This window comes from Oryx dammah, unplaced genomic scaffold (assembly GCF_014754425.2).
Source record: "Oryx dammah isolate SB20612 unplaced genomic scaffold, SCBI_Odam_1.1 HiC_scaffold_9, whole genome shotgun sequence".
Lineage (NCBI taxonomy): Eukaryota > Metazoa > Chordata > Mammalia > Artiodactyla > Bovidae > Oryx > Oryx dammah.
Window position 1 is genome coordinate 21,554,799 of NW_024070193.1, and position 24,995 is coordinate 21,579,793.

Consider the following 24,995-nt stretch of genomic DNA (forward strand, 5'->3'; position numbering starts at 1 on the left):
AGTTCTTCCCTACCCTCAGTTCCATATCTGTGGATTCAACCAACCTCTGAGTAGAACTGTCATATTTACTACCAGAAAAAAATCCCTGTATTAGTGGACCTGTGCCATTCAAACCCATGCTGTTCAAGAGTCAATTGTACCAGTTTTTCCTGAAGTAAGTTTTACAATGCATTTCTCAGTCATTTTATGTATAACCAGGCGCTATAGCAATGACCTTTGAAAAGTAGAAGAACAGAACTATTTGAGTATAAGAATTGTTTGAGAGAAAGGATGTGGTGTTTGTTTCTGTGCGTGTGCGTGCGTGCGTGCTGCAGGATCACGTGACACAATTAGAGAAGACTGAGCAAACTACCTAAGCCAGCTTATTTTTGAGTACCCTGATGAAAACCATTCCAAAAAGATCATTTTTCACTTGGGGGATAAAAAGGATCTAGAGGTCAGATAGAAGCTCATACTTTCTTTTTACATGGTAAGAAGTAGAGCGATTTATCATATAGGTGTGCTCTCAATTTTGTATTCCCTTTTATACCCTTTATATGTGCCAGGCATTCTGCAGATCTGTTCTGTGGTATCCACATTCTGTTTACAAATCAGCTAATAAAATGTAGGTGATTTCACACAATTTAAATTTAGCTTATGTATTAGCTGGCATTTTCCAATACCTCTACCTACTCTGAAAACCATGTACTATTTAGTATGAATTAAATAAACCACAGTCATATTCATGAGCCCACCCACAGCACAGTTTAGGAGAGAAAAAAGCTACTTAAGGGAAAAACACATCCCTATAAACTATTTTTAGGTTATTAGTCATAAATGATCAACTGTTTGCTAATTTTCAGATCTTTAAATTACTGATCTGAGAGTTCATATTTTATTTATTTCTACCCCTTAAAAACACCCTGTGAGAACATTCCCAGACCAAGACTTCCAATTGTGAAAATGATTCTGAGTCTACTTTTACTTCTGACTGATCACGTATATGTTATGGTGCAGAACGTTTCTGAAGAATTTAACAGGTTAAAAATGACTTCAGGGACATGATCACAGAGCTTCAGCACAGATCTCACATAATGAGTAGAGACGTTTTTAAAACTTAGTTTTACAGATGAGAAGACACTTATGGAGGTTCAAGCCCTTGCCTTCTGGCTAGTAACTGGAGAACGAGCCCCTGCCTCTAGGGCCCTTTAAGAAACAGGAACATCCGGATGCCCATCATTTCCTCCCGTGTGTGCTGATGGTAGCAGCCTTCACCATTTAAACCCAAGTAAGTAAATGCTATTTCAAGACCACTGCTATTTTCAAAATGTGAGTATTACTCATTTTACCCTTTTCTTTTTTCACAACCATTCTGCATGGGACAACTGTCTTGATTCGAGTGAGCACTTAAAAAAATACACTCGTTCATGCTTTATCATCAAAGGTCCCATTTCTATTCTCATGAGTTGAAAGTCAGCAGGGCTGTATTAAGAAACTGTTGTAAACCTGAGAATTATAAGCGAAAATTTATATATATATATATATATGTGTATGTATGTATTTTGGTACTTGCAAATGAAGAGCTATTGCCTATTAACCTGCTCAGTAGGGCAAGTCAAGAGACTTCTTATGTGGCTCAGATGTGGAAAGAGGGGGGGTATGGGTTGAAAAACCTATTTTGCATTGATTCTTTTATGAGTCAGAATCTGATTCAGTGTAATATTAGAAGGGGAGTCTTGATTCAGAAAACTACTGAAAGACAGGGTGCAAGTAAAGGCTTCCAAGTTGAGAGAAGGCTCCTGAACATCTGTTCTGGCGTGCCTGACGGTGCGGCACACACCCCACTTCACTCCATGCTGGTTGCCACACCCCACAGACGTAAAGGACCAAAAGAACAAAATGGTTTTCTTACAGAAAAAAAAAAAAAAAAAAAGAGAATCTAACAGAGCAAAGCTCTTATCAGGCTTTACCGGAGCTTTTCTAAGCCTATCAGAAAATTCCCTCAAGAAGCTCTTCACTTCTCCAGAAAAGGGGTTGGGGGAGGGTCTGAGACTGACCCTCTGGCAGCCTTGAATGACAGCCCTTCTTCCTTGCTGGGGAATGGAGGTGGCACTGATTCTGCAACCCATTTCTAATAGGGTCTATCTGCCAACCAGCTATGGCAACTGTCAAAATCACAACCTATGGGATTTCCTGTGCTTGGTCCTATAGGATAGATATCCTGTTAGGAAAATAAGCAGTAATTCAGAAAGGTCTAGATGAAGCATGGGCAAAAAAGTTTCTGTATTACTGTACTCTCCGAGTTTTGAACTACTTCTCGGAGGCTACCAAGGGTGTTGGGTAGAGGAGGGGGTATGCAGAGTTTCCTAAACATATCTGGCCACAAAGTCCTTTTTTTGAGGAGCATTTCAAAAGCCTAGGCCAAGAAATGACAAACTGGCTCACAGGCCAGCTTCCTGCTTTTGTAAATAAAGTTTTAGGGGAATACAGCTATACTTGTTCATTTACTTATTGTCTGTTGCTGCTTTAGCACTACTGTAGAGTGGAGAGCTTATACAGATCATGTGGCTTAAAAAGCCAAAATATTTACTATCTTGTCTTTCATGAAAAAGTTTGCTGACTCCTTAGACTCCTGTGGAACCCACTTTGGGAAACGTCAATTCCTAGGGGTAAAACCACTAGAGTAAGACACACAGTACAAATATCACAGGCAGGTTTATATCCCATATTGCTTATCTATCCTGTGCAATAAAACAAAGATTTCATTTTATGAAACATTTCTCAACCTCTTCTCCGCTCCCCTCCTTGGACAAGGAGGGTATGAGCATCATAGTTGGGAGTAAGGTGTTTGTTCTCTGTCCATGTAAACAATGAACACCATAAGACACCATTAATCCATTTGTGTATGACTCTCCAGCCATTTGCACCCAAACTCCGATAGTATCAAAAGAGGTTTCCTTACTTGACTGGTTCCCATGACTCCCGCTCAAAGCCCCTGTGAATGGATTGTGCAATTGAGGACTCCATCAAATCCACATATCTAACCACAAGTGGGGCAAACAGGTCTTGCAGGTGTCTGTGAAATTTTCCATTGCACAAATTATCTAGAACAGATAAGCAAAAGCTCAGTAAGAATCCACAGTAGCTTTATCAGCATACAGTGTTGACATAGAGAGGACCGTTTTCTCTTTTAAAAATACTGCTTCTTAAAAAGCCAAAGAGAAGAGGACAAGGACGAGGAGAAGGAGGATGGGAAGGAGGAGGAGAAGAAGCAAAGCAAACGGTACATGAACGGCATCATGCTTCAATCTGGGCGGGGGGATAATGGAATTCAAAAACCTTTTACTCATTTGTGTCACTCTCCAGAAAAGGGAAAAAAAAGAATGCCCCCCTAAAGAACAACAAAAGCAAAAAGTGATACTTTTTTTCCCTTTAGGTTTTCTTTGTACCTGCTCCCTTTCCCCACTTATGTTACCAGGAAGAAAGAATTCTGTATCCCTTCTTTCCTTCATCATTCTGAGGACGACGGTCTACTTTGTGGCTATGTGGTGCTCTAAGACACTCTGAAACACCTAGGTGTTACTTAGCTTGAAATTGTTTTTCATCTAGGAAGCATCTTTTGATTAAAATTTCAAAATGTGTAGAGCTGAAGTTAATTAGCTTATTCAAGAGCAAATAAAACACATGGGCATGGGCACCCCTTTCTCACTGAGCTTGGGTTTTTCTGCCTAGTGAAGAGAGGGCTTCCTTGCAACAGGATACTTGCTGGAAGAAAGGGAATTTTATCAGCTGTAACCTTTTTTTTTTTCCTTTAAAGTAATCATAAAACTCGGAAGAGCTGTTTCCAACATGTAGCCTGCCTGGGATAAACACATTTTAGTCATCAGTTATCTGTACACTACTTAAGAAAGACAAACAATCAAAGATGATACATACAATCAGTCCGGAGAAAATCATTCAGCAGCTGAAACAGTGGGAAACTGTCCCACGTGTCTGGGGGCTGCACTTCCAACGCTGCATCCATGTCCACTGCAAAGAGTGACAGGAACGTCTCGGCATGTTCCACCATCAAGTCTGACCACCACGCGAAGGCCTTTGAGATGTGGCAGAAAAACAACAGGTAAAGAGGTGATGAGCTTTTTGTCTCCGACCTAAGATGTGACGTCAAGCCCTGGCTGTTAAAGACTGTGCATCCAGCAGGGTTTGGTAATTTTATTGTAAAGAGAACAGCACTTTTGGATATAGCTGCGCCTCTATGTGGTCCAGGGCAATGTTTTTCATGAGTCCAGGCCTGCTTTAGAAATCTGCAGCTGTAGAAATGACAGGCACAGAACTTCTGTTCAATTTACAATAACTCAGTACCTTTTGAGTCATGCTCTTTATCACTCTTGTTGACTAGTTCTTGCTCTAAAGTATTAGAATTTGGGAGTTTCTTCACTGTGTTTATGGGTTTTCTGCTGGTCTAACTTGAAAATTGGTAATTATTGTTTATTATCTCTACACATCTGGGGCTTGTCTGTGGTTTCATACAAGCTTAGCAACTCACGTTTTCCCTACATGTTAGAAATGTTACTCCTATTTCATACCAAGGCAAAGGAAACCATTGTTGTATCGTCACGAAACTTTTGAGTTGAAATCTCTTTAAGCAGGGAGCCTCTGGTTTTGCATCCTGTCTATAGGAAAGATCAGGCTTTAAGCTAGGAGACCTCAGTAAGATTAGGACTTCCTTTTCTGAGGGTTGGACACATATGTACATTGAAAACCAAAAATATCAGTGAAGTAACTCATTTTCATGCACATGGGTCCTTGGAAATCATTGTGCAGGGTCTCAGAGGTGACATTCACATCAGATGGGCCAGATGTGAATGCAATTCAAAGGCATGCATGCATGTTGACTAATCATTTCTGGCAGGGAGCATGCAGAATGAGTGGCAGTGTCAACAGGCCCCCTTTTTATCCCCTTTTGCTGATTTCAAAGAGAGCAGAAAAACAAAAACAATTTGCCAGTCCTTTTTATTCCCCTACCTCCCCACCCGGTGCCATAAAGTATTTACATGGGAAACACTTTCCAGAGCATTCATCGAAAAAAAGATGGGAAGGCATTTCAAAACATGAAAGATGATTATGGAAATAATTCCATAAATTAAAGAGTTTGTTCAATGGCCAAGCTCTTCTGTGATCTCTTAGTTATCTGGGGATATTCTAACAGCCACCAGGAGGCAGAATAGGGGTCCACCTCTCTTCTTTCATGAGATTTCATTTACTTACTTCTCCTTTATCAACATGTGGCTGGTTTGGAAATTAAATGGAAAAAATCAAGTCATGGACCATTCTGCAAGGGCAGCTTGGCTGGAAATAAGACACCTGCTGTTTCCATTTTAACTTACAGTAAAACCTTAGTGATTCAGAGTAAGGGAAGAGAAGAGATGCTAGTCTGTCAGCAAAAAACCTCAATTACTGGGCTTTCTAAAAAAAAATGATCATTTAGCCGCTTTTCAAAGCAGGTTATACATGGGAGCCCAAGTACAATGTATTCATTGATTGGCTATCACTAAGCGTATGGTAAACTTAAAAGTATTTTTAAAATTTCAAGTAATTATAGATAAATTGACCTATAAATTGAAGTAAAAGAGATGGGAGCTTTAATTTCATAGATCCTGGGATAAAACTTGGAAGAAAAGCCTTTAGAATTTCTAGAGAAAGTTGAGATCATGTCAAACATTTTACTGAAGAGAAATTAAAAGAGCCACATCTGAAGTTGAATTGTCACAAATTAGGAGGAAATGGGTCTGAATCGATGAGATTTTACTGCAGTTTTACCACCTGAGGGTGAGAGCCCTGGGGTTTGGGGCTTGTTCCATTGACCACCTGGCTAAATCCAGCCAAGGGAGAAACCCTCCACTCCTCCCCCAGAGCTCTCCTAGCCATCTGCCTTCTAGGCAGAGACCTAAACACTCAAACTTGCTAAAGTCCCACTGCTGCCACCCAACCCTATGTGGAGGGCTGATTCTCATCAGTCCTGATGGAGGATATTTGCACTAATCACAAAGGCATAGTAAACACTGGCTGGTACTTATGCTTTAGTTATTTGTTTCGCTTTACATCTTCAGGGTGAGTTCAAAAAATAGTAACTGGGGAGACTGAAATGCCTTCCCAGACACAATTTTGCTCTAGGATGACAAGAAAAAAAAAAAAAAAAAAAAACACAAAATGAAACAAAACAAAAACTAATCCTAAATGCCTAAAATAAAAATTTTCTCAGACCAACCTCATACCTGGTTCTTACCAGCTTAATTGAAAAGTTGCAAACCAGAGGCCTTAAGAAGCACCCATTTTTACTCTCTACAGAAAATTTAGTCCCTTGTTAGAATCTGATAAATTATTGAGAAATTATCTACAGTTGTTATATTAATAATCATATAGATTGGCAGCCCTATGAAGAACAATGACTACTGCGATATGAATTATTACCATTAATATCTGGCAGAGAAACCTGGTATTCTAACGAAGGAAGAGAGATTAAATAGGGGGGTTGTTGGAGAAGTGAAGTCCAAATTTAGTTTTCTATACCCACAGTAATTCTTTCAGAACCTCATAATCAAACCTGACTCACTAAGAAGGAGAAAAAGATTCAGGCGAGAGCAGCAATCACCAAAAAAGCCATTTCTTAATTTTAATCAAATGAACAGAGTTTGTGAACCTGGACTGGGCAAGGCAAAGGTTTAAAATAAAACAACAACATCTATATTTACTTTAAACTTGCTCATACAGGTGAATTCTATTTTTGTACATGTCTATGGTGTCTAAAATCTTCAGAAATCTTTTCCAAAGACAAGAAGGAGTTGTACTTTGGTTTCTAGATACTTACCCGGCGTTTTTCATTATTTAAAGGCAAAGATGTATACTTTAGGGGTATGGTCAACCACACTGAACACACTCTATATTTTCTACACAAACTACATGTATATATGTACCCCTATGTGTACCACAATACATATATACATATACATACGTATACATAGAGAGAGAGATTGGGAAAGTGAAGTTAACAGCACATGAAGGTATAATTCCTGTGTGTATGCAGGTGTGTATATGTGCATGACTTAGGCTCTGAGAGCAGAATTATGTTGTAATTTAGAGATTCGGGTGATAACTGCTACCATATATACTACAGGTGTGTGTGCACATGACAATATTCTTAGCTGGTGGGCATTGTGTTTTCTTCTGAAATATTTAATTACTTTATATTGGAATTCAAAGTAGTTCTAAGGATTACTAACTTCTGTGGGGGAGGCGATCCCATTTGTCACTTTTATTAGTGTGGTGCCAGCAAACAGCATGACCACTAAGGTCCAGCTAAGATTCATGTTTAGGACTTACTGATTTTCTAGAGTTCACTGGGTATCTAGAGAAGATGGCAGTGAGTACTGGTCAGGAGGAGAAAAATTTCATCCTTCATCCTTTTGGCAGCAAAACCTCATCCTCTCATCCTCAGTGTGCTAGGGCAAATTTTACTTCTTTGGTTGCAGCCAAGGGTCTCTTGACCAGGCGTTACCCTGAAATCAGCTGGACAGTTTTAAAAAATCACCAGGGCTGAGGGAAATGTCTCTGTGCTCATAGATGGGTAATTTTTGATCAACTGACTAATGACGTTGTGTGATTGGGTGAAAGGACTGATTTCGGAAATCTCTACATTTATCAAAAAGCAAACTGGGCCTCTGAATTCCGAAGTATGCCAAAGATTTTGTTTCTCACTTCTGAAGTCAGTAAATGAGAACAGAACTGAGTTCATTTCTGCCCTATTTATGAATGGCTTTTGAACACATAAGATTAAAATATTTTGTGATGATGGTTATGAGGGTGGTTTAAGATGGTGATTAGTACTGAGTGAAGAAGGGCTTTTTGGAAAACTGGGGAAAAAAGGCTTCTTTGGAATATCAACTTCTCTTTGGTACCACTTGTGAGTCATTTGGGAAAATGTTCTCCTTCCTCAGACTGCAGTAGCCTCAGAAAATAACTTGATTAAATCAAGCATATGTGTCCATTTCCTTCTTCAATCATTCACTGAAAGAAAACCATCTGCTTTGTATCCATGTCTTCAAAAATCTGGTCCGAAATATTGGGAAAAGTCTCAACACCCAAATCAGGAAAGGACTGGCCAGACCTCTCCATGCCTCTGGAGATGATTCTGTAGATACCCAGAAAGAACATACTTACCATCACAATGAACCCCAGATGTCCCCATCTGAAAAGAACATCACATAGGATAGAGTAGAATAAAAAACTCTAGCCCAACTTAATTTTCTGTCTGAAGGTGTCTACATTTGGAGGGTGTTGACGTGGCCCCTCTTCTCACTCCTGGCTGTGCATTTGCTGGGTGTTGCCGGAGTTAGTTGTACCTACCTCGAGGGGTCTTCACCCCATTTTCAGTGAGGGTTTGGGGGACATCATGATTCGTTGGCACTCTCTCTATATATAAATACTGTATATATGGTTCACATACAGACAGCTGTAGAGGAAGATTAGTATCACTCTGGCTAGCTACTAGTGACTAGGCTCGGTACTCATCTGCTGGGATGAAGGTAAGTACAGACGGACAGAGGAGCTACAACACGCTAAGGGGACAGAGTCAAGGCAGCTAGGAGGCGTGTGTTGGGATGTAACCGCAGTTATTGTTAAGTATTATCAATTGCTTCATGCACGCACAAGAGAATCACCCACATTGACCCTGCCGTGGAAGGCCACCCATTTCACAAGCAGTCCACTGGAAATTGCTGTTACATTCCTTGGGTCAGTGTTAGGAAGCAGGGCCACTGGGAAAAGTCCCATCAGAAGACATGGTACTGGAAGGGCATGCACAGACTATGACAGCAGGTGGCTGACTCATTCATTTGGGTCACATACCTCTTTCCCCTGCCACGATCAGCCAAGATTGAGTGGAACAGTAGAAAAACAGGGAGGAAATTTAAATATGCAATCAGGCATTAGTTGGGATGATTGTCTTTATGGTGTATTATTTAACTATACTGTTGATTTTCATTTACTCATGGGAATTAGCATTTTAGGTGCCGTTGACATTACTTTTATTGATGCCCTCTTTTCCCCCTTGTAGATCTGATTGGAGGGGAAGAGTGAGCATGAGTGAAGTTTTTTAGATAGGTGATTTTAAGAGAAATGCTTTTAAATCTCAGTTTTGAAACAAGCAGTGGTGTAACAGTTTGATCATTATGAAATCTTGGAATCTTTTCTTGGAAGGGTTGGGTTGTTTAAGTCCTTACAGGTTTGGGATTGAATTAGCCTCTAAATCCCTCAGTGTATAATTATCAAAATAATAATTTTGACAGTGGCTTGTTAAAAAAAAAAGTAAGCTATATTTATTTAGATGTAGGTTGGAGAATCAACAAGTTGAACAACACAGAATAATTTGTTTCTGTCACTGAGTTTAGCAACCCAGGTCATCTGAGATTAACAAATGAAGATTCTAGGGCGAGCAGACTAAGTTACGGAGATAAATTCAAAAAGACGGCTCTCAATCCACACACCAAATAAAATAAATCAAAACAACAGTGGTAGCAACAGAAACAGCCACAAAAGACCAAAAAGTATTTCATATGTTCCTGACAATAACCATATGCTGCTTGAATAATTATCTCAAAGATATACTCACCTCTTTGGCTTGTTGCTAGAAACATCTGAAAACTCAAGCTGAAATGTACATCACACAACCCACTTTTTGGCTGTTTTAAACAACCCTGTAAAGGATCCTCCTTGCAAAATTGCCACTTTCATTCGCATTACAAGGTCAGTTAAAAGAAAATGGGAGTTAAGACATTGTATTCACAGTGTTGCCAGTAGAATCAGCCCTGCTGTATCTTCTGAGGAACGAGAGGCCCTGGCCAGCTGGCGCCTGCTTACCTCTGCGTGGTGCTCTTCGTTCTGCTGAAGAACTTCAATGACTAGTTCAGCAAGACGTATTGTATCTTCCAGCTTTTTGGCAGGAGTGATTAACCGGCCTACATTTTCTGTAGTACAAGAATTTGTGTTAAAATTCAGTGAAAGTGGTGGGCTAATTTTGTGGCCATTAGAACTAGTGGATAAGAAATTCCAAAGATTATCCTTTTAAAAATTTTTTTTTAGGTTTCATGCAAATGTTAAATGCCACATAATTAGTAGTGAGCAAACCAGAAAGCCATTTTATTATCATTATAACCATCATTATAATACATACTAAGAAAAAGCAGTGCTCCAGCTTCCAATTTGCTTATTAAAGCTGTATGAAGACTATGACAGCCCGTTACAAATTTAGCGACATTTTGTACACATGTTCTTTAAAGACAGCATAAATGGACTATTGTATATCCCTCTCTAGGCAGTGTTTGTGCTACTTGAGGTGGGACGATGTAACAGAAGCTTAGTTTTGATTGCCGCTCCATCTACTTCCTGGCTTTGTCCCTAAACAATACGACAGCACTGTTTTGCATTCAAGGTCGGCATGTTTAACAGGTACTGGAATGTTCATTTTAAAAAAGCAGACTTAAAGGTCTGGCTGTTTTAAATTGTCCAGGGTGGAGACTGAGAATTAATGGGCATTCCTGGGCCATTAGATAGAAGGCAGGATAGAATTTTTAAAAGAACATAGGATGTAGAGTATTGGATGAAGTGGTTTGTTTCACTGGTTGGTAGAAGTGAAATTTTATCAGTGAGATGGCAATAATGCGCTTTAGGTTCTACTCTATTGAAAGGGCTTTTATTGGACTTAAGAACAAACTGATCCCTGGTTTCCAAACTCTGGTTTTCATTTTAACCTTTATAGAGCTAAAGTCATGAATGTTTGGCAATGTAGAATTTTATTTTTTTTTCTGTTGGGGTGGGGCAAAGAGTAATATTTGAAACAAAGATTTCCTAAGCCAATGAAATGGCCTGAATTCAACCAGTCTAAACTCACAGGTGAACTTGTAGTTTGTGCTTAGACCCCTTCAAATCTTGAAGCCTAAGTCATCTATAGCCCATGGTGTGTAACAGCAGTGTGTAACAGCAATTAGGATCCTTTAGCACAATTCCACAAGGAGGGTATACATGTGCACAAAAGGACTGCTGAAAGTTATTTCAATCTCCTCATCTGAAGCAAATACATTTTGACTTCAGGGTTTTACTTGCCAGAGAAGGTAACTGAATACTTCACAGGAAGGGCTGGTGTCCTGTTGGTAGTTGGTTGTGTGTGTTTGTCAGGGGAGTGGTAAACAAAATGGTAGGGAGGTGGCTAATTTAAAAAAGAGAAACAAGCAGTTTCTCATAATATTTTCCTATTTTTTGTGCATTTGTTATATAGGTGATGAACATGGAAGATGATTAATAATGTAGGATTTAACAACAAGAAAGAAAAATTCTGTGAAACACTATGCAAAAGGAGTGGTCCAGCCAATGGGAACGATGAATGATGGATGTGGTCAGATAATTGAGGTAGTGCAAGTTTCACTCTAACAAGGCCTGATGACTGGTATGAAAATGAGCTTTCTGGAATCAGGCCAACAGAATGCTCCGTTGTCTCTGCCAGGTTCAGGTGGAAGTGTGGCTGCATAGAAGGTGGGGGTTTGAAGGTGGGAGCTGGGGGGAAATAAATCTGCAGATTAGGCAGAGAGTCTCCACCACCCAGATAAGGTGATGTACACAGTTCAGGGGCTGACAGCTCACTGCCTGGTCCACAGCAATAATACCTGGAGAAAGACTGAGTGACAGGTTTGATACCTGTGCTTCTGGGGTGCCTGGTCTGTTTGTAACTTCACAAATGGACTATCATAATTTCATTAGTAGACTTTCAGGCGTTTCTAACAAACATACTGTGTATATATGTTGAGGTAATATGTGTAGAGTGAGGTATTTGCATTTCGATAGTAAATATGCACAGGCTACTTTTTTGTTAGTTGATATTCACATTTACATATCAATTTGCAAATTCCTCATCCTATGCTTATTACCTATTCGACACATACACCCACATACACACATCACACACTTACATACATTTTCTAGTAACCAGACAAGCCTGCACGTTAATACAAATCTGCAGGAAATCCCACTTGGGGCACATCTTTGAAATCTCTTACTTACAAAATAGAGAATACTATCCTTTTGGGCGGAACACTTACCCAATCTAGGGAAATTCTAGATGTCCATGGCACATGATTCAGTGATGGAAATCATTCCATCAATATTCTTATGTACTTTTATTTCAAAGATGTAAAGGATTTTTATGTTGGGAGAAATCCAGGATGCATAAGCTAGGATCACCTGAAGATTTGTTTTAATATGCAGTGCTCTGAGATTGACTACCATATATATCAATAGATACACATAGAGTGTACATGTGCACACAATCTTTCTGTGAGTGTGTACACTTGTACGCAAATATGTATATGCCTGATGTATATATACAGACAGTATGTTTAATAAAATCTTTTGCAATTTTGCTTTAACCTGCAACCATTTCATGTAAGTAGGTTACGTATGCTTGAATCTAGAATATTTGATCTTTCAATGGACCCATATAGCCAGACTTTCATTTATTATTAATTAGCTACAATTCCATTATCTGTAGATCAAGCTTCTATATTGAGACACGACTTTATTTTCCTCTTACTTGCATTGTTGACTCACTAGTTAGTAAAAATGGTACTAAAATCAACTTGTTTAAGATGTTGTCTTTAAAGAAAATATTGTGCAAAATCCTGTAGCCCCTCTTCCATCCCCTCAACAGAGATCAAGGAGAAATTTGTGCTTAGAAATGATTTTTTTGGGGGGGTCATGTCTGCTGTCTGCAATATCTGGAAACATACTGCAATACTCCTATCACCCAATCTTGTACTAGCTGGAGCACTGACAAAGGGGAACTAAAAATACAATATACTTAGTAAACATTTCATACAACAGAATTGAAGCTCATAACATAGAAAAAAATCATCATGCAAAATGTTATGCAACAATGTTATTTTGTGCTGACACTGAGATTTGAAAATGTTGCATATGTCAGACAGAGCTAGACAAAAAAAAATGTGGACATTTGGAAATAATGCTCTCTTTTCAAGTCTCTCAAAACCTATGGTGTCAAACTTGAGAGTCTGAGCCTCAGGTTAGTATGCTAAAGAAAATTTCCAGAGAAATGAACAGAAAAGCAAACTAAACTAGAAAGCTGTCGCATAAAGGAAACGTAAAAGTTTACGGTACTTGGTTTTGGCCTAGGCATGCCTTTGAGCCTCTGATATAACATGCTGGTCTGCGTTTGGGTGGGTGGAGGAGGCCCAGGAGGTGACGGGGGAGCTGCTCGGGTAGGTGAGGAGAGACGGTTAAAAAAAAAAAGTAAAGAGACAGAGTGACTATCACAAAGGTGACAAGTAAGATGACAAACTCTGAAAAGAACAACCAAACAAGCAAAAATGATCACACACGAATGGAGGGCTGCTGCTTTCCTGGAGTGACTGCAGCGTTACAGAGGTGTGACACTGCCTGACGAGGACGAGACTCTTACCACCGTACTGAGACACTCAGAGGCGGAATGCCTTCATCCGGATGGGAACACATGGATGATGGTGGTGGTACCACTGACCGAAAGAAGATAGACTTTTTGTACAGTAAAGGCACGCCTAAATGTTAACAGCTGCTTCCTCCTTCCAGATGACCAGAAATAGCACTTGATGTCAACAGAGCTGGGGGACATGACTTCTCATCCTCACGAGGCTACTTAATTTCCTATGGAACCTTCTCCCCTCTATGTAAGCCTCTCCAGGCTTCAGCTTCCTCCTCTGTAAACTGAGAATATTAACATCTTCTTTTTGTATACCTTGAGAGGTTGCCAAGAACAGCAAAGAAAACAATGCATGGGAGGGATCTCTGTAAAGCTTCAGGTGCCTACAAATCTTCACTGTTGTCTCCCACATGGTGAGAAGGCAGGGATTAATTGCTTTCCAAAAGCAGATGAAGGGCCATTATTAGTTCAATTGAGCTGGGGAATATTCTTGCTCCCTTTGTGGAATTTCAACATGTCAAAATCTGTCATTTTGCGGGGGAAAAAAAATGTGTGGTATCTGATTGTTTCCAGCTCATTTAATTATTTTCAATTTGGAATGTTCATGGCTTTTATATTGTGGGTTGAATCATATATAAAAACTTGCCAGCTTATCAAATATGTTACTTGCTATTCCAAATGTTAGAATACGGTAATCAGCACTTGACCCATCTGTCATGTGGTTTACAATATCAGCACAGCAAACATCCTATAACAATAGCCTCTCCTTCAACACAGGCGCAGAGCACTATCAGCTTCTGCCATTCTCTCTCTTTAATGAGTGTCTCATTAACCTCGGACCTGGTCCTTTTGAATGGTTTTCATGTATAAAGCAAGCTGTATGGTGAGGGGGACATACTACATTGCCAAGTCTGCTTCTTGGTTTGCTTGAGATTTTTCAACTGGGAAAACGAAGTTTACTGCAGGCTTATAGGAAACGGAATTCTAGCGGCAATAACAAAAAATACAAGAAATAAGGATAAATATAACATCCTGGCAAAACCATCTCTTAAAAGCAAAAGTTGATATTATCCTTTTCTTGTGGGATCACCTCAATGTTTGAAATGAAGGACTAAAAAAATATTCTATTCACCAGTCTCTTCTTATTTAAGTCTTTTGTTTGGGAAAGATTGTATGTAAATAGACTTTTTTTAAAAATCAGTATTAAATGACAGCTATATAAAGGAAGGCAATTACTAATCTCTTCTTTATAAAAAGGAATTCTATATTTTATGTCTTGTTAAAATCTGCTTTTCCACCTACAGCAGGGCACAAAGTTGGGAGCATTTCTGGTAACGCCTCTTCTGGTTCTCTGAATGAATGTGTATTACCTGAGTGTGCAATTCTTAGGGAAACCCCTAATTTATTCTTTCTCAGATAACAGAACCTGTGTAAACCACTTCGTAAGTCACTTTATAAAACAATGACATACCCCAGGGTGGATCCATAACCAGCAAGGCAGCAGATACATATTTCAGCTCAATGGGTCTCAATGAAAATTCGTAAAGGGATTCCCTCCTGCCAACTGTCTGTCCAGAATTCTGACAGTGAGGTTTGCCACCATAGAAAAACAAGCTCCCTATTTTTTTCCCCCTCACAGAGCAAAACAAAAACATCATACCTTGGTTTCCAACTTCATTTACCCAATTACCATTGCTCATGTTTACACAATTAAATCTGCTTGGCTTCCAGAGAGGGAGTTAAATGTGACTGCAGAAAAATAAAAAAGAGAATTCCTCTGCAGGCTCAGCTAAGCAAAGGAAGAGAGGCATCCAGGAGCGAGAGATTCTCCAATAGCCCTTAAATAACCTGACCAGCTCTGACTCCAGCAAGCCAGTTAATTGCCAGTTCCAGAAACATCGTATGAGAAATGGATAGATATGGTTGACTGAAAGAACACTTAAAACCAAGTTCCAACCTATTTATGTTTTGCTGAAGATGCCAGTGTTTGTATTACGTAATTACTGAAAATAACTATCCTGGAGCAATTCACTAGGATTTGGGGGTAGGGGTGGATAAAAGCTAGAGTGGGAAGAGAAAGCCAAACAGATAGCCACAACATGCTTCCCAGAATACGCTGCCTACCTAAAACAATGGCTCCAAGGACCACACATTTCAAACAGGGTCATAATTCAATGTAACTTCTTTAGTGGGGCAGGCCATCATGCATACTTGATTCCCTGTATCTTCATCACTCCCTTTCAGAAGATTCCATTTGTAGGGCAGTATGAAGTATATGTTACTAAAGACCAGTACATGAATCACGAATTGTTTAGTCTTTTTATTAAAGCCATCTTTGACTCCTCCCCATAAGGACATGGGTGGCGTGGCCTGCCCAATTCACCTTTACTGTGTCTCTTGATCTCATACCACTGTATGAGATCATGTGGCTATACTCTTGCTGACAGAGTTGATGTTCAACTCTCGTCTCATCATCTCCACCTCAACGGTTGCTAAAGACTCCAAACTAGCCTTTAGTTCTTTCCCTCCCTTGTAGTTCATTGCTCACACAGCATTCATGGTGATCTTCATACAGCACACATCTGAACCTATCATACTCTTGCTCAAAAGCCTTTAAGAGATTCCCTACCACGCCTCCCCCTAGTCCCAAGAGTTATACCTTCATAACAAAGACTCAACTCTTCTGTAGATACCTCTGCTTGAGCTCTTATGGTCCTTGACTAATAGCCAATGATATGCATGTTTGTCTTTCCCTGTACCCAGTGAATTCTATATTTCTGGGGACTAGTACAGTACCTGGTCCAGAGCAGGAAATCCTCAGTGGATCCAGCCCAATGGTGTGCTTTCTTGGAAAACCAAATATTCTGTGGTTGCAATATGCATAAATACTATACAGGCAACTTTCATCTCTTAGCCAAAGCCCCTAGTTATGGAGCAAAGGCATGTAGCTGAATTGCTGAATAGCAAACATTTTTAACTTCTACTTGCAAACCAAAACACAACTTCAGGTATTTTAATGCAATGAAAAGTGATTTAAGATGATGAAAAATCTTTGTATTCAAATTAAAATATATTATATCCATAAGAAAGAAACAATGCTATTAAGATACACACACACACACACACATATATATATACATATATACACATACAAAGATATATATATACACACACACACATACATATATATTTTTTTTTTCCCTCCAATTTGGTATCTTTGTATCCAAGGTCAGACTTGTCCTTGAGACTGAGCTGTTGTACCGAAGAACAGTAAACTTAATTCTGGAGAGACACAGTAGTGGACATTTGCTATTCTTGTATGTGCAGTTGCCTTGCTTAGAATTGCCTCTCTTCCACTCTATGCAGCTTTAGTGGCAATGTCAAGCAATGAATCCTAAATAGGAGCAGCCATGTGAACCAAGCTGGGGCAACCATAACACCCCATGTCATCATGGGTATTATGACTGGCTCAGGGACTAACACGTGACCCAAGCCTGGCCAATAAGAGTGTTCTCTGAAACTGTATACAGTTTCACAGAGAGGAAACCTCTTTTTGCCTCATGCCTCAGCATCTGGGATAAAAACCTGGTGCTATCTGTGGCTATTTTGGCCCCAACCCCTGCTATCATGACAATCACATTAAAGAAGACTATCAGCAGCTGGAGAGATCAAGACACACTAAAAGCCTTTATTTCTGAGTCCAATCCCTCCATGCATTTCCTAGCTACACAGGCTAAAAATGATCTTTTCTTGCTTAAGCTATTTACGGTGGAGGTGGTTGTTTTCGAACACTTGCTCTAATAAGGCTACTTATTTAATAGTACTATTAAATATTCACCCAGTCCTCAAATAAACTTTCACTTCTATGGTCGTGGGTGCTCTAGGACAGACTCTGGGACATCTGGATGGATGACGAGTAGGTCTTCACCAAGGCCAAGGAACATCCCAGGCAGTTCTTGGGAGATCAACCCTGGGTGCCATGCATCAAGGACCCCAGCCCAGGTGACACCCCTGTGTGTGGCATTCCGGCAGCATCCTGCATCTCCCTCCACAACTCAGTCTCTCGATGGAATCACTTGTTTTATCGCCTGTCCTCTCCCTGAGAAGTTTATTGGGAGCTCCCTGAGGGCAAGGGACCTGGGCTGCTTTTTCTCACGGCTCCCTTCTCTGGTGCCTGACCCAGCTCCTGGAACTCAATGGGTATTTAACAGATGTGGAACTATATTGTAACATTTTCTTTTGAAATTTATGATAAAGAGATAAACCGGCTGCTTCCTATAGTCCACTGACATTCAAACCACAGCCCCTGCCTCAGCGGCTTCATCATCAGTATGTTAGAAATGCAGATTTCCATGCCCCGTTTTAGACCTACCAAATCAGAATGTACGTTTTAACGAGATCCCCAGAGATCTGTATAAAGATTAAATTTTGAGAAGCACTGCTTTCTATTCCATTTCTGAAATCAAATAATATGTCTATATTGTACATTTGGATTTGGGGGTTTCCTTTTAAATAATAATACACCAATAATGACATAATTTTATGTTTATAATAACATATATAAAACTTTGTCTTTATAGATAGATAGTAATGAGGGCTTATTATGTACCAGGCACTATGTTAAGAGCTCTGTTGGAAATGTATGTTTTAATCTTTGCAACAACCCTTTGAGAGGAGGAAACATTATTAGCCCCTTTTACAGAAAACAAAGGGGCTTCCCAGGTGGCGCTAGTGGTAAAGAATCTGCCTGCCAATGCAGGAGGCATAAGTGAGATGCAGGTTTGATTCCTGGGTTGGGAAGATACCTGATGAAGGAAATGGCAACCCACTCCAGTATTCTTGACTGGAGAATCCCACAGATGGAGAAGCCTGGTGGGCTATGGTCCATAGGGGTGAAAGAGTTGGACATGACTAAAGCAACTTAGTACGGATGCACAGAAAACAAAAGTGAGACTTACATAGGTTAAAAACCAATTGGAGCCAAGACTGTGTGATGTAAATTTTTGACATTACAGATCCTGACTGTTCAGGCTGGTCCTGGGAGACTGTTTTCTTAGAGCTGTGCATTTAGGATTCTGGTGTGTGGACTATGGAATCCCTCAACTGTCACACTAGAAACCAGTTACTAGATCGTGACTGGGGACAGTACGCCTTGGCTGAAAGACATGGCAGCCTGGTGGTGGTGGCGGGGGTCAGTGTGGAGGTGGGTGAAAGCCCTAAAGAGTGTGCAGGACCCCAGACAAGAGCTGCTCACTTGCCCATCTTATTTTGAAACTGGCTTCTTTTCTCTATGCCTTGGTCTCCCCATCTGTCAAATGGTGGTTTGGGATTAAGTGACTGAGAAACCTCTTCTAATTTCATCACTAACAATCACAAGTCTTTCATAGTATAGAAGCTGTAAGTGTGGGCTTGGAATTAGGTTCATGTTCAAATTCTGTCTCTACAACTAACCAGCTGTGTGCCCCTGGGCAAGTTACTTAACATCTCTCTGTTTCATTTGTCTGCATTTCTACAGACAACAGTGATTTTTTTATTTCATGGAGTGTAAGAAGCCCATTTTAACATTTCTGAAATTGGATGCATCTTACATTTGATGGTGTGTCATAATTTAGTTGGCAGCATTATTTCATTCTTAGGATTACATAAATTAATGGTGCATCTTATAATTGATGCCTTTTAGATTCAATGAAATATGGTAACAAAATACTTATAGAATTGTTGTGAAAATTAAATGAGATATGCATGTATCTACTTAGCACATACTAAATTCTCAATAAATGACAGTTGTTATCGTGATCGGCAGCATGTCTTTTTGTTCTGGGAGAAGAGATGTCAGTTTCATATTTATTGATTCATGGCGTATTTTTAACACATCCTCTCTTCCTCCAGGATCTTCCTTGGTGAGAGTGTTTGAAACATGTTTCTCCTTGCCCTCCTCACTTTTCATAAAGTATAGATGAGATACTAGTCTACAGGATAATTCTGGCTTGGAAACCCTGGTTTATGTATCACTGAAACAAGAAAGATGAAAAGATAAACCTTTACTCCCCAGTGTTTAAGACAGGAAGTGTTAGATGGGCCTTGTTTTAGGAATTTAGGATGGCCTGGATCTTGCTGGAATGGGATTTACCCTCACTGGTCTCTTGGGTGTGTGCTGTTGAGTGTCACAAGCTTGCTTGTTTCCTTTTTTCGTCTTCAACTGGACTCAGACCTATAAGATTTGATGGAAACAGGGAAAGATACAGAACCTCACTTCTACAGAATCTGCCTGAAAATCCTAGAAGGTTTCTGTCATTTGGGAAGAAAAGAAAAATCCTCAGTTCTCTGACAATCTCAGGGGATCTCACTGCCCTCAGGAAGACTTGACAGGGGAAAGATTTTGGCAATGATCTGGGCCCAGAAGACTGTTCTGGTTTTCCTGAAATAAAAGTTGTAAGTAATTTTGAATTTATCTACTGAGTGAAAGGGTAATATCCAATTGCTATCATGCTGGCTGGAAAGGCTGAATGGAGGAAAGAGACCCCTCCCCCACAATAAAAGGAAAAAAAAAAAAAGCATGGTGTTTGAAATCAGAATGATGTGGGTTCAAATCCTGCTGAAGAATGTCATTTATCCTTTCCAAATCTCGGCCTCCTCAACTGTAAGAAGGGCAGTAATGAAACCTTCTCGATAGGACTAAAGTAACAAATGAATCAGATCCTTCTTATTAAGTCCTTAGCACAGGGCTTGGGCCCATGGGTATGCTGTCTGTCTGTCTGGCTATAGATCTATCTATTTTGCAAATCCTTGCTGTATTTGAAGGAAAAATTATACAAGTATTGAGACGAGAACTGAGACAAACCAGCAACAGGGGTGTAGACTTTCTCAGAGATTTGCTGGGTTCAGAAAGTGTGATGGTTTAAATGGAAATGTATTTAAAATAATAGAATTCATTTGCGGGAGTCACAGCTTTTCTTTCATAGAGTAACAGCCTTTTACATCTCTCTCTCTCTCTTTTTTTTTTTTTTTTTGATACTGTAATTAAACTGAACATGCAATTTCTAATAATGCTCCCCGACAGAAAGCATAAGTCCACCAAAATGCCATCTGTAGAGTCTCGGAGCCTCGCAAAGCACAGTCTGACTGCAGGCTTCAGCAGCTGTTTGCACCTCGATTTTTGTATGGATAACTCCAGTTGTGCCTGGCCACCTCCACACAGTTAGTTTTGCATACCCATCCATGTATTCACACTTTGTTCACTCTAAGGAAACTGAAAAGGTAGGGGGAGGGTAAAAATAAAAGATGTAAAGATCGGGAAAGAAGTGATTATGGTTGTGATTACAGCTGAGATCTACTTTGCTTAGAAGGGGCCTGGGATGTAGCAAGCTTCAAACCCCACTCTGCTGTGATCTTAACTTTCAGGTCCACTTTTACCTCTCCCTCCTCCTCAATCTTTTTTCTCTATCTCTGCTGGTATGGTTTTTCTGGAGTGCAAATCACCAAGCTGCCCTCTTGCTTAAAGAGCCTTATTGGCTCTCTGTCACCTTTGGATGGGAGACATGTGGAATTTTTCTTGTGAAAACTGTCTGCAAAAATTGGTACAGATTCCAGGTGAAGAACCCATGGACCATGAGAGACCATCTGAGCTCTGTATTATGAAGGTACAGAGAGATCTCATCTGCTGCCTCGGTTGCCATCATTGGTGCCCACTCCTGCTCTTATTTCAGCCTGTTGTACAACCACACTGAGTTACAGAGTAGTTCAGAGTATGGCCTCTGCCTGGCCTCAGACTCTGGCTCTGCACTCAGGCTTCTAGGAACATGTTATTTAACCTCTGCATATCTTAGTTTGCTCATTTCTAATATGGGAATAATAGTAGTAGCTATCTCATAAGAGATTTTGAAGTTTAAATGAGTGAATACATATAAATTACTTAAGAGTCATCGCTGGCGTGTAATACACACTGAATAAGCTTTAGCTATTTTTATTAATGGTATGGTTTTATGTATTTGCATATATTACTCTCTTTAGCTAGGATGCCTCTCCACTTTCCCATCCCGTCTCCTTTTCACTGATTCTATTTCACCTTTCAAGATGTAGTTCAAACTTGCCATCCCTGCAAAGATTTCTATGGCTTTCCAACAATGCCCTCTCACACACAACTCTACCCATTAGTACTGCTGAGCACAGAATTTGTAACTTACATTTAATTACCCATTGACACATATGCTCTATGAGGGTGTCAGCTGTTTCTTCTTGTTTACACAGTCCCTGGTTTTACCATTGTACCTGGCACATGACAGGCTCCCACTAAGCACCCGTCGAATGAATGAATGAGTGAATGGATAAATGAACATCTTCCCTTCCAGGGAGAGAAGAGCTTATATGTCTTGAACATAGGTTTGTGAGTCTTCAAATACTTATTACTAGCCTAGTGCTTGGCATGTGTTCAAAAATGCTTTCTGAATTGATCTGAAACACATTCAACTTTACTCAGATGATAATTATCTTTGGAGAAGTCTTTAGACCTTAAAACCATGATCTATACTATATATTTTTTCAAGCTTTCCTCAAAATAGACTCAGAAGTTTGGGAACCAAACAAGAAGAAAACTGCCATAGCCAGAAAACTTTTAAGGGCTTTCCTCTCATGAAACTTCTAGCAATGGCCCCTTTAGCCACCTGTGTGTACATCCTGCCCCATTACATGGTACATACAAGAACAACACGGAGACGATTCCTCTCTGCCTTGGCTGATAAACATTCATCAAAGAACACAAACTTCTCAATAGAGCAGAAAACAGGAAAAAGAAATGGAAAAACAAAAACGAAGATTAGTTTGCTTCAGTCACTTTAAAAAGAAAAAAAGTACATGAGGCCAAATCACTGGAGTCCTTGAAGCCAAAGGTGAAATGAAGCTCCACAGCAAACCATAGTTCTGTCCCTTCGAAGCTTATGCCCTTACAGAAAGTCTGCTCTACAGAGGTCAACATCTCGTGGGCAAGAGATATAGTGAGACAGCACAAATTAACTCCTTAATATCATTGCAACTCCACATCAGTCTTTGGGAGTACATACGTTAAGGAGCTATTAAGGAACAAAAACAGAAACAAAAACTAAATATAACTCAACAGTCCTGACAGTTTATAATGCATATACAATGGGTTCACCTGCGTCCTTTTGATTCTCTATTTGAAAGAGAAAGCACAACAAGGAGAGAAGAGAGAGAAACAAGAACACATATGCAGGATTAATGAGCAAGTGAACCTAAATGCCCCCCACTTATGTGTGATACATGATATTGGAAAGAAAAAGTTGCCCTTGAGTTCCCACCGCCCGGAAGAGTGGGGGCCAGCAAAAAAAGGCTCCTTCACAGAGGTGAAAAATGCTGCACAAATAGAAAATTAGTGAAATTAAGTTTTAATGTGAAATCAAGCTATGAAACATACATGAACTCTCCAAGTGACAATTAAGTCATATGTTCTAGCCAGAGCTTAGAGGACGAGGACAAGTTCAAATCTTCAGAAAGAACAAGGAAAAGCTTCCCAGCTTGCGCGAGAACAGACAGGAGGCATATAAGAGCTCATTTTACATAGAAGGGACCACTTGTGCAATCTTCTGCCCACAACAGTTCGACATCTTAAACATGGAAAAGAAAGCACGGTTTTGCCCCAACTGTCCTTTTCCTGACACCTAACACATGGCTCCCCGCCTAACTGCTATCTTTTGATTGTGTACCAGTGACAAGCACTTTACAAATTGGGGTTACACACAAGCAAAGTAAAAATGCATTCAGGTCACAGACAGAGAATAACTGAAAAACTTACAGACAAATCTGAGTTTATCACAAACAAATGGCTTAATTGTCTAACCTGTGTTAGGCTGATAAAAAGTGACTGGACTTCTCACATTGGGTTTCACAGACAGAATCAACAGACAAGCCAATGCTAAAAAACTTGAAGCAAGGAGAGTGAGTTGATTTGGATCTGGATTTTCTTGAAATAATGAAAACAGAAAGAGTGAAGACAGCATGGCGAGGAGGTGGTAGGTACTCACGAATGGTTAAATCCATCACTTGGGAGGCCAAGCAGAAGACAGGATGCTCATACATTTCTCTCTTTTTCCCTATAAAAGAGGATTTGGGCATGCAAGAGGCTTAGGTCAGAGGTCAAGAGGTTAAAGGTCATAGGTTAGAGGAAAACGTTACATTAGCTCAAAGGAAAATAGCCACAGAATATTTTGGGATAAACACAGGATAAAAGAAAAAAGGAGTATCAAAATTGGAGATCTACTGGATTAACCATTCAGCATGCCGTGAGTCACGAGAGAGATTGTGACCATGATTTTACACGTCTCTTTAGAATCATTTGCAAGAATACAATGACCGAAAACATCATGAATAAAGGGAAACAGAATTTCATTGATTGAAGGCTCCAAGATACTAAGGAGTTCAGACTTTAGTATCTAAGGCTCTTGAGGTATTTCTTCATAAACATAGTCTCCGGCAATATTACTATAACTTCTTTCCAACATTCTCAGGGAACTAAGCTGTTAATGGTCACAGAGAAGCTCAAATGTCAAGATTTCTTTTCTGGGGGTAGGATCAGTACCTTGTAAAAGAAAGTTGACTGGTAGTAATATCTTTAAAGCTGCCATGTCTCAGCCTATGGTGGACTATGTTCATGAAAGAAAACCTGATACATGCAGCCAGAGGATGTTGGGTTGTCTGAATTAACAATCCCAGCATGCTTTGAAATTGGCATCACAGCCACTTTTGCAGAGGTAAAGTCAAAAAGTGGCTGAGCCAATCACGGACAAGGAAGGAGAGAAGCGGAAGAGAGCAGGTAGTGTGGAATGAGGTACTTCTCTGACAAGAGAGTTGGAAAAAAAAGACTGATTTCTTCAAAGAATCCCCAGACCTAAAAGTCACAGTGCAAAAGATAATTAACACAACCAAGAAGAATTGAGGCACAAAAGGAAATTACAGACCAGCTGATCTACTTTGGAAACGAATGCATTTTTACTTACAGATCTTAAAGTTTGTTTTTGGATATATTTATCTGAAAGAAGAGAGCAGATCTTACCAAAAGACTAGTCATAGCTAGACCAAGACCTACGTACGAGTCAGCGGACATGGCAACCGAACGTTTCTTGATCCCATCCCATCTCTGGCCTGGCCTAGAATTATTAGGTCCCCAGTTGACTTTAACAAATACAACCAATCATTATGTCCTGGCAAGGTAAATGCTGGAATCATTATTTGCTAATATAGCCCTTTAACAATCTACTTGTTCCTCTATTTTTGTCACTCATTACCAAGTCAAGAGTTGATCATCCTTTTAGTGCCCAATTCTTAAGTGTTTCTCCCTGGATGCATAACAACGAATTCATTACCACTGGTACACAATTTGCATTGTCAGACAGACAAAATTGAGAGAGGGAGGACATGGAATGTACAGAACACTGCGAATTTGACGTGATCTTAACCTAATTCTCTAAGGAAACAAGAACTTTAGCAG

General features: G+C 39.9%; 1 protein-coding gene across 24 annotated transcripts in view; it reads right to left on the minus strand.

The window, feature by feature from the left end:
* The window catches only part of CADPS (calcium dependent secretion activator), a 473,124-nt gene that overhangs the window by 90,347 nt on the left and 357,782 nt on the right, over positions 1-24,995 (minus strand). For 4 of the 24 annotated variants that reach the window (XM_040246559.1, XM_040246547.1, XM_040246562.1 and 1 more), the window contains 3 exons: positions 9,895-10,001; positions 3,916-4,072; positions 2,942-3,083 (listed from right to left, as the gene is read on the minus strand). In XM_040246559.1, the coding sequence (XP_040102493.1) occupies positions 2,942-3,083; positions 3,916-4,072; positions 9,895-10,001 (406 nt within the window). Of the gene's footprint in view, positions 1-2,941; positions 3,084-3,915; positions 4,073-5,247; positions 5,269-8,883; positions 8,893-9,894; positions 10,002-13,200; positions 13,294-22,646; positions 22,665-23,532; positions 23,602-24,995 lie in introns of all 24 variants that reach the window. The other 20 variants (XM_040246540.1, XM_040246549.1, XM_040246548.1 and 17 more) reach the window with 11 other exon arrangements.